The 10,000-nt window shown below is 50.5% G+C and overlaps 1 protein-coding gene across 3 annotated transcripts in view; it reads left to right on the top strand.

Annotated features, from left to right (window-relative positions):
• The window catches only part of dicer1 (dicer 1, ribonuclease type III), a 90,877-nt gene that overhangs the window by 58,771 nt on the left and 22,106 nt on the right, over positions 1 to 10,000 (top strand). For 2 of the 3 annotated variants that reach the window (XM_070547150.1, XM_070547149.1), the window contains 9 exons: positions 2,208 to 2,340; positions 2,422 to 2,497; positions 2,571 to 2,710; positions 3,172 to 3,351; positions 4,944 to 5,157; positions 5,263 to 5,416; positions 5,484 to 5,666; positions 8,250 to 8,355; positions 9,710 to 9,885. In XM_070547150.1, the coding sequence (XP_070403251.1) occupies positions 2,208 to 2,340; positions 2,422 to 2,497; positions 2,571 to 2,710; positions 3,172 to 3,351; positions 4,944 to 5,157; positions 5,263 to 5,416; positions 5,484 to 5,666; positions 8,250 to 8,355; positions 9,710 to 9,885 (1,362 nt within the window). Of the gene's footprint in view, positions 1 to 2,207; positions 2,341 to 2,421; positions 2,498 to 2,570; positions 2,711 to 3,171; positions 3,352 to 4,943; positions 5,158 to 5,262; positions 5,417 to 5,483; positions 5,667 to 8,249; positions 8,356 to 9,709; positions 9,886 to 10,000 lie in introns of those variants that run through there. The other variant, XR_011517266.1, reaches the window with a different exon arrangement.

The following is a 10,000-nucleotide window of genomic DNA, read 5'->3' as shown; positions in this document are numbered from 1 at the left end:
CATCATTACAGGAATGTTTTTACTGTTTCCTTTTTATTGTTTTAGGAGGACATATAGATGAAAGATCACAAGCATGACATTATTACATCGTTTTACCGTAAAAGTTTATCACAAATGTTGTGAAAGTAGCCTGAAGAGCGACTTCCCACACGGGGGACAAAATATTTCAGGGGAACACAATTTCTCTCAAAACCCAACCTGATGTCACCCCTCCTCCGTGTGTGAATGGTGACATCTTCAAGGGCTAGCAGAACTAGCTTGCTTCCATCTGGACTAGTAGGTTTATAATCAGTCATTAAAACAGCTTTTTAAGTGGTTGAGTAGCTTGTTTTGAGCTTTGTGTGGGTTAGGCTAGACTGGACAGTGATTATACGATCAAACTCCAGAGTGAGCCACAGCAGCTGCAATACTTTCTCTGAACTGCATGGCGCTAGAGAGTCCTTAAACGAGCCTTTTAAAAGATTTAAAACCAACAGAATTTGTAGTCCGGCTCTGCAATGGTAAGCTGCTCCACAGTGTCGGCGCGGCTATAGAAACGCTCTATCCCCCTAGCCTTGATGGTAGATCTCTCAGGAGATGTTTAGTTGAGGATCTCAAGGCCCACGAGGAAGCGTGGGCAATAAGAAGCTCAGCCAAATAAGAAGGCGCCAAACCGCGTAAGGCTTTAACATAACAACAAAATTCAAAATTTTCTTCTGTATTCTGCAGGGAGCCAGTGGAGGGCCGACAGGACCGGAGTAATATGCTCTCTGCGTTTCCTCCCTGACAACAGACCAGCAGCTGTGTTCGGTGCAATCTGTAGGCGACGGACGGAAGACTCGTCAACACCATAATAGTTGCTGTAGTCTAATCTAGATATGATGAGCTAATGAATAACTCCCTCCAACTCTTTCTTTGGCAAGTAGGCTTTAACCTTGCTAAGCAGTTTCAGATGAAAACTGGAGCAGCTGTTGAGGATAAAACCCGATTTCTTGCGTACGAGACTCAAAAACATTCCAAAGGCCCAAACTGACTTCTCACATCATGCAGCGAGCTGGGATCTCCGAAAACAACTAGTTCTGTCTTGTTTTCATGTAAGTTTAGCAGGTTGTTTTGCAGCCATATCTTAATGTTCCCAAGGCTCAATAGCAGTTTATCAAAGGGTGGGCCTTGGGAGCTCAAAGGGACGCAGATTTGTATGTCATCTGCAAAAAGTGGTTCGAGATGGAGTGTTTTGGGAAAATGTCACCAAGGGGCAGCGTATACAAAGAAAACAAAAGAGGAGCCACCTCCGCTGGCTCCTCTCAACGTGGAGGAGCAGCGGGTCTACTCTGAGCCCCTCCTGGATGACCCAGCTTCTCACCCTGTCTCTAAGGCTACGTTCACACTGCAGGCAAAGTGCAGCGAATCCGCTTTTTCCCCACACCCGACCCATTTCTGGTTTTTATGACAGTCTGAACGCACAGTTCCGATTTATTTTTTATTATGCAATCCGGGTCACTTGAATATGTGGTACTAAGTCCGACACATGTCTAACCCTAACCCTGTCACATTAAATCCGTCTCCTACGCCACTGAGTCAGCAGAGGTGAGCGTCATGTGTGGACGTTCCTGAGGAGAAGCGCTGACGGGAGGGTTCAGGAGTCTGTCTGGACTTCCTGTTTTAGGGTTAGCAGTAAAAAGTACAGGAGAGCAGGAGAACGGGAGCTGCAGGTGCTCCGTCTCCGTGAAGAAAGGGGCGGTGTCGCCGTGAGAGGGGCGTTCTCCGTCAGTGAACTAACGCCGGAACGTTTCTGATGAATAATAATTCAGGGAGGCGGCGGGAACGAGGAGTAAAGTAGTTTACAGTTTTGGGTCGGAAAAAGTTTTAAAAACGGAAGAATGAACAGGTGTGAAAGTTTACTCTGATGGTTATCTCCGGGATCAGGATCACATCACAACGCCGCCGCTCCGGGTTTCGGCTCCACTGAGTGTGACTTGCTGTCTTCTGCGCATGCGGGTCGCTTTGGGCCGCGGAGCGTTCTCACTGGAGAGAGTTTGATGTTGCGTTTCAGTCGCCGTGTGAACGGCCACACAAGTAGATCAGAACTGGGCCTCCAGGCCTGCAGTGTGGACCCAGCCCTTGTTTTCATCCTCTGAAGTTTTATTCATGAATAAATGAGCAGGTCGGTCAGAGTCCAGTAGAACAGGGACGTTGCTTTATTTTAACTGGTTTTATTCGGTTCTCAGGTACTGTGCTCGACTGCCGAGCGACCCATTCACTCACCTGGCGCCCAAATGTAAAACCGTGGAAACCAAGGACCGAAGCTTCCAGTCCACTCTCTACTTACCCATCAACTCTCCTCTGAGAGTTCCTGTTAAGGTCCAGAACCTCCAGACTACCTCGGTCCAGTCTGCTTCCTGTGTTTGTTCTTCACTCTTCAACATGTGTCTCTGTGTTCAGGGTCCCATCATGGTCTGCTCCCGCCTGGCAGAGAAAGCTGTGGCGCTTGTCTGCTGTGAGAAGCTTCATAAAATAGGTACCAAGTTCTGACAGGTGGCCCCACTCGGCTTTCTGCCGCATGTGTAATTTCTGGTCTTCCCCGGTCACAGGTGAGCTGGATGATCACCTGATGCCTGTAGGAAAGGAAACCGTAAAGTATGAAGAGGAGCTGGACCTGCACGATGAGGAGGAGACGAGCGTCCCGGGTCGGCCTGGGTCCACTAAGAGACGACAGTGCTACCCTAAAGCCGTAGGTTCTGCTGGGGTCTTTGGGCTCACACCTGGCTGGTGGTCACCATGGCGACTGCCAGGAACTAAAGCCTAGATCATAAGTTCATCACAAGCAGCAGATCACGTTCACCTGGGTCAGCTGAGTTAAAGTGGTGAAAGCAAACATGGCGGTACTCTCGGTACTCTGCTAGATGGCCGTCCCTGAGGTGACATGGCAGAAGGGTTCGTGAGACGGTTTTATTGTCTTTTGCATTTTAATGAGAAGCATTAGCAGAATCGAAGCCCGCCTTTCCACTGGAGGCCTAAGCGGCGCGTAACGTAGACGCGCTTTAACCAGGAGCGTTTCAGGAGGTCCCTACTACTTGTAATTATTTCATTATTGTTGTTGTTAGTTTGCCCTAATCACCAGTATTCATGAAAAGGTCAGAGCCGATGGAGGTCGTCCTCTGGTAGAATGAGGTCTCACCCTTCTGTCTTCAGATACCGGAGTGTCTGCGGGACAGTTACACCATCCTGGAGCAGACCTACTTCCTGTACGTGGTTGGGATGGTCCTCACCACTCCTCTCCCTGATGAACTCAATTTTCGCAGAAGGAAGCTGTACCCGCCTGAGGACACCACCCGCTGCTTCGGCATCCTGACGGCCAAACCCATACCTCGTGTAGGTGTCCATCTCTTGGCTCCAACAGAATCACTCTCTTTGGGTCTAAGTGGGGCTGGGCGATCAATCCATTCTATCCATTAACCCATTCACTGCCAGTGTGGGCGTCGGACGAGCCCCCGCGCCGTGTGAACAAACATCCCAGCTCTGAAGCCGATCTCCATCCGCATACGACACACGTCACCTGATCAGGAAGCAACGTTCTGTGGCTCTTACAGAAAACAGGGAAAACGCTGGCAGCGGAGGGCTTTCTGACAGGAAACAGCTGGCAGTGAATGAGTTAATGTAAGTTTTTTCCACTCCTGGGCTTCTGTTGCTGAAAGTAGTCGGCCCACACGTCTCTCCTAACGCATACCAAACGGCCTGCATGAATGTTCCCACTAAAGTATGCCTGGAAGCTGCAATCCAGAGTAGTAGTTGTCCAGTAGCACCACCTAGAGGCGGACAAATGCATTGCACCTGGTCGTTCTTCTGTATTGACGGCCGACAGCAACGCTTCCCGTTCATGAGCTTGCACCACTAGCTGTGCAACAGAGCTATTTAGTATTGTTATTGTTGTATTGTTTATTCACACGTTTATGTTCGTAAGACTTGCAGTCGCCAACCCCGCTTCAGGCTAGGTACACCCTCAAACCGCTCTCTGTACGCGGGTGGCTATTGGCTAATGCTGAATGGGGGTCAACTGGATTAGCATGGGGTGCTGGGGGACGGGGGTGGGCTTATTGCCTCGTCACAGTGCGCGGTAAAACCCTACATAATTGCTGAAGGTGTGAAGTCTCCGGGTTGCAGCTTTAATGTTGAGATTTTAGCAGAAAGAAGCAGAAGCGACTAAATCTTTGACTGCTGTGTTTTTACTCATCCTGCCGTTACACCTTCATGTTCATGCGTTCACTCTAAAGCCCATTACTGCTGGATAGCTAGCTCCACTGCTAGCTGTTAGCTTCCTCAGCAGCTTTGCTACATCGTACCGGAGGAGCTTTTCTCTGAATCATATCAGAGGAGCCTCCTGTATGGGGTTAGACCCGTGCCTAAACCCGTGCACGCGACGGGTTTAGGCACGGGTCTAACCCCATACTCCTGGTCAACCTGGCCATGAAGCAGCTAGTTCAGGTTTGGCAGCTAAAGCTACTGAACAGCTTAATTCAATACAACAGAAAACTAGCATTAGCACCTTAGCACTACAATCAGCTTGGCTAATCAAAACATTAGCAAACTGTAAAAACACGGTATATGACAGGCATCCTGACTGTGTCTGACTTGTAACGTTGCAGGTGGGTTAGCGTAGCTCCATTCCAAGCTTTAGCCAGACCCGGGTTCCGCTCCGAACCCAGCAGATGTTCATACTCGGAGAAAAGCCGTGATTATGTCGGTACTGTTTTCCGTTTGGTTAATATCGGATCCTTCATGCATACAAGTAGAGACGGGTAAACAGACTGAAGCTGAAAGCACGTCTCCGTGCTGACCAGCGTCTGCTTGCGTCTGACTGAAGGAATGGAAATATTCAGTGAAAGACTTCGTGTGGCTCAGACCAAACCGTTTCAGTCTGAAGTCCCCAGGATGATGACCTCACAGGTCCTCTTACGTGTGTGCAGATCCCTCACTTCCCAGTGTACACCCGTTCAGGTGAGGTGACCATCTCCATCGAGTTACAGAAAAGTGGCTTCATGCTCAGCGCTGCCCAGCTGGACCTCATCACACGCATGCATCAGTACATCTTCTCACACATCCTCCGCTTGGAGAAACCTGCCCTGGAGTTCAAGCCCACGCAGGCTGACTCGGCGTACTGCGTTCTACCTTTGAACGTTGGTAAGTGGCTTGACCTCTGCTCCTCCTCCTCCTCCTCCTCCTCCTGCTGCTCCTCCTCCTCCTGCTCAGCAGTCAGCATGTGTCATTCCCTGTTTGCTGCTTCAGTTGGAGACTCCCACACTCTGGATATGGACTTTAAGTTCATGGAAGACATAGAGCAGTCTGAGGCCCGCACAGGCATTCCCACCACTAAGTACACCAAGCAGAATCCTTTCATCTTCAAGCTGGAGGACTACCAGGATGCTGTCATCATTCCAAGGTACTGTGATCTTCCTGCGGGGCACGTGTTTTTGACCAGGTCTCTTACTGCTCCTCTTCCACCTCAGGTACCGTAACTTTGACCAGCCTCATCGTTTCTACGTTGCTGACGTGTATACAGACCTGACACCACTCAGCAAGTTTCCCTCACCAGAGTATGAGACGTTCGCTGAGTACTACAAAACAAAGTATAACCTGGACCTGTCCAACCTGAACCAGCCTCTTCTGGACGTGGACCACACGTCCTCCAGGTGAGCAGCACTTAAATCCAGCCGGCGGTTCAGTCTGGAGGTCAGATCTTTTGTCCTGGACGTTGTGAGGTGTACTCTTGGTGCGTTGGACGTAATTGTCCAGAACATCCCATGAAGTTGGAATGAGACGAAGACTCAGAATTGCCAGGTCTCTGGGAGAGGGAAGTCTGGACCTCCCTGCTTAGGCTGCTGCCCCCGCGACCCGACTGAATAAGCAGATGAGGATGAATGGATGAATAACCTTTTTAAAGAGCCGTTATTAGTACCCATTCTCCACAGTAAACACTGGGAGCCGCCGCCGCGTTGTGGGCGGGGCCTGCCGGGCCTGGGTGGAACGTGTTTGAACTGTTCAGAACAAATTCAGGCTCTGTCTGGTAAACAGAACGCAAGTTTCATTCAACGATGTTGAGAAGGATCCCGTCAGTCTGGTCTCATCCGTCATGCACAGCGACGCCGTGCACACTAACCGCACGTGTAATGCTTCTCTGTGCAACAACCCTGCACGAGTACATCAGCGCAGCTCGCTGTCAGCCACGCAGGAAGGTTCCTCCCACTGAAGCGAGTCCCCGCCTCCGAGAGCCGCGGGTTGCCGACCCTGGTTCAGTCGTTCACAACCATCACCTTTTTTCTGAACCCGCTAGCTTAGCATTAGCTTAGCATTAGCAGTTCTGCTTGCAGTTTAGCTGCTGAGCCCAAACTTTGGAGCGTTCCTGCCTTTGACTACAGGTGGTTTCCTCAGTGCTCCGGAGAAACGGTGGAGCGCGTTTACCGAAGCTTCCGATCAGTAAAGAATGAATGTAGGACTTTAATGAATCAAACCGTCTGAATCATTGGTTTCAGTCACATACATGTCAGTACAATCCGTTTGTGTGACCGCAGAGCCTCCTACTCAACCCAGAACTCTTGGATGCTAGACAAGACGTCTGAAAATCCAGATGTTTTCAACAGATTCTTCTTCTTTGGCTTCTTCCAGTCCCGCGTGGACGTGGATGCCCAACCCTAGCTCCCATTAGGTGTTTCTATAACCGGATCTCCAGGGTAATTCCTGGGATTGGGAAATGGACCAGGACACGGGATGTCCCAGACCTCTCAGCTGTTTCCCCTCCATCAGCGCTTAGCACAGACATCAGCGTAGCGCTGCTGCTTTGGCAGTGAGTGATGTCACTGGTCAGCGTTCCCAGTGACACTGTTGAAGTAAATGATGATGTAATCCATTCAGAGGACCAGAGCAGCTGTGTATCTGAAATGTGGTGTTCAATGACCAGAAGGAGCGGCGTTTTTTACAGCGCTCTGTGAGACAACAAAGCCCCGTTGTTAGGTCTGTGGGGGAATTTCGTCGTGCTTCCGGTGTCGGAGTTACATTCTGCTTCACCAGCAACGCGTCTAACTTCACTAATGCTGGCTGTTGAGGACGTCTTCTGCAGCAGCAGAAGTTCAGCCTCCAGGTGGGACACCACAGTAGGACGTGGCTTAGGGTCATAGTGTAGAATAACATCAGGTTGCATGCAGCAAGCAAAAAGCCAGATGATGCAACAATGACAAGCAGCCTTTAAACTGTTTAGAACCAGTCGTGAGAAGAGTTGTGAAGGTGGAGAGGTCAGCAGGTGTGGAGGGGCTGTAGGAGGGTGGGGGCAGCAGTGGAGAAAGCTGTCTCCCCAGGTTCAGAGCTTGGTCATAGGTGGGGAGGGAGAGGGATGAGGCACGGTGGTGAAGGTCAGAGAGGTAGGAGGGGCCAGGTTATGGAGGACGCTCTGAGTGAGGAAGCCAGTGGAGGCGGGGTTAGGAGATGCTGGATGTGTGGAAGGTTGGTGCGGGATTAGGACGGGACACCAAATACTATCGTGTTAGTGGATTTGGGATGAATGCATGAATAAGAGTTTCAGGGGCAGAAAAATGAAGGCAAGGACAACGACTTACATAAAAACAGTCCAGTCACCTGACAGAAACAGGTATTCAGACTTAAGCCCCTCCCCCACCAATGCACACCTGCTGAGCCTCTGTCCCGGGGCCTTTCAGCTGGTGAAGGTGGCCCTGGCTGAAGCAGGGGACACAAACTCACCATGGCCATGCTCTCTGTGGTTAGAGGTCCTCCATGCTATCCGAGGCTGCTGCGGTGGCTTTCAGTCGTCGTTTCAAAAGCAAACAGCTGCTGATGTCTTGTGTGTACCCTACAAACCCACCGCTCTTTCCCAGCCTGGGGTACGCACACCCCTGGTGGTACGTGAGCACATTATGTGTGAGTTCCTGCGTCTGCTGGGAGGAGCAGTCTGACCTGGCTGTTTATGGTGGGCGCTGTGGTTTCCATCTGAGAGTCCAGTTTGGTGCTGACCACAGACCCAGCTTCACCCACACCTACGTCTGGCTGGGTGTGTGCTCCAAGGTGGCAGAGGAAGAGCTTCTCCAGAGTCTTCATCAGGTACGATGTCTGAACTCGCGTGGCTGCCTGGCCCGGTACTTTTTTCTGGACCTGGACCGTGTCTGGAATCCCATCTATTTCTGAAGGCTGTCACCTGGGTCAAAGGTCACGCTACCGTGATGGTTTGTTATTGTTTGGCTCATGTCGTCTGGTGTTATTTTCCTCAGACTGAACCTGCTGACCCCCCGACACCTGAACCAGAAGGGGAAAGCTCTGCCTTTGAGCAGCGCGGAGAAGAGGAAGGCTAAGTGGGAGAGCCTGCAGAACAAACAGGTAAGAGGTGAAAGCAGCTGATGTCCTGGGTCACAGGTGTCAAACTCAGGCCCTTGAGATCAAATATATATTAAAACTGGCCCGTCGGCCCATTTTGCTGCAAAGACTACAACTCCCATGGTGCTTTGCAGCGTTGGCACGTCTGTCGAAGCGCCCGCTGCTTAGAGTTAACATTCATTAGCATCCACGCTACTACTCAACGTCTGCAGTGATGCCTCCTCAGTCTCGGACAAACGCAACACTCTCACTCAGCAGTTAGCCGACTTTGAAGACCAGACATGGATTTTAAGCGCTCAGTAATCTGTTCTCGGCTGACAGAGGAAGCACACCGACCGACACCGAGACGATTTAACTCCCGTTTAGCAGCACGCTCCAGTCAGTAGGACTCTCCTCCCCCACACACGGACCACCGCTCAGATGCTCTCCATGTTCAGCAGCACTCATCTATGTGAGCAGCTGCTGTCTGTAATGAAGATGAGCAGGACACCTCAGCTCAGAGCCCACAGGTGCAGGTGTCTGGCTGGAACAGGTGAGCATCAGAGTGGAGCAAACTGAGATGGGAATATTGTGGTTTTTATGCACTTTTTCTGCTCCAAAGCATGAAAGGTCAAAGGTGAGGTGTTGCATTTTCATTTAAGAGAGTTACTATTTTTAAAACGTTTGTATTGGTCTGTGAAAAACGTTTCATCTTCTTTAAAACAGGAAGTGGGAAGACTACAGATAGAATAGAATAGAAACCCCCTTTATTGTGTCAGTGGGGAAAGCTTGGTGTCGCAGCAGCAATCACATTCATTACCGGAGCAGAAAAGGAGAGTAAAACATGAGAACGGAGTAAACAAGAAAACAGAAATACCCAAAGATTCTAAATATTTAAGGACTCAAAAAGAATGAAAACATTGAGACATGATGCACCCATGTGCTTTATGTCTAACCGATGTGTAAGGATGGTATTCCACATTCAAAGACAAGTTAGTTCCAGATCCGTACAGATGTGGAGATCAAGGAAGATGGGCACATTTCGAGTTTGGCCTCGCGACAGGGTGAGTTAGTTTGACACCCCGTCCTAGGTCATGTGTCTTATGCCACAAATCCATCAGGACCCACTTGAGCAACTGGGGGACACAAAAACACAGCACAGTACAACAGGACTTACTTGGTAGAGACAGATTCAGGGGTGAGGCAGACTCCGCCCCCTAGGAACATCAGTGACAACAAGCATCAATTACACTTGGACAAAGGGGCGAGGACCCGGTACCGGTGGAAAGCCAGATGAACTGCATCAAATGATTCTGAGTGGCACCGTGTAGGGCTGATGGAACGGTGGCTCTAGTGTCTCTCTGTGCTGTGGTCTCAGATCCTGGTTCCGGAGTTGTGTGCCATCCACCCCATTCCTGCCTCTTTGTGGAGGAAAGCTGTGTGTCTGCCCAGCATCCTGTACCGCCTCCACTGCCTGCTGACAGCCGAGGAGCTGCGGGCCCAGACGGCTTCTGAGGCTGGGGTGGGGGCCCACACCCTCCCCCCAAACTTCAGGTAACAAGTCCCCCCCGTCCCACCCCCCCCTCTAATGAATCAGACTCAAAAAGCTTTATTGTCACGTAGAGCTGAGGGAAATAATCAAATAATCGATGCATCGGGATGCAGACGT

The sequence above is a fragment of the Nothobranchius furzeri genome, chromosome 18, assembly GCF_043380555.1.
Source record: "Nothobranchius furzeri strain GRZ-AD chromosome 18, NfurGRZ-RIMD1, whole genome shotgun sequence".
Lineage (NCBI taxonomy): Eukaryota > Metazoa > Chordata > Actinopteri > Cyprinodontiformes > Nothobranchiidae > Nothobranchius > Nothobranchius furzeri.
Note: the sequence above shows the minus strand (reverse complement) of the source record. Positions and strands in the feature narration are given on the sequence as shown.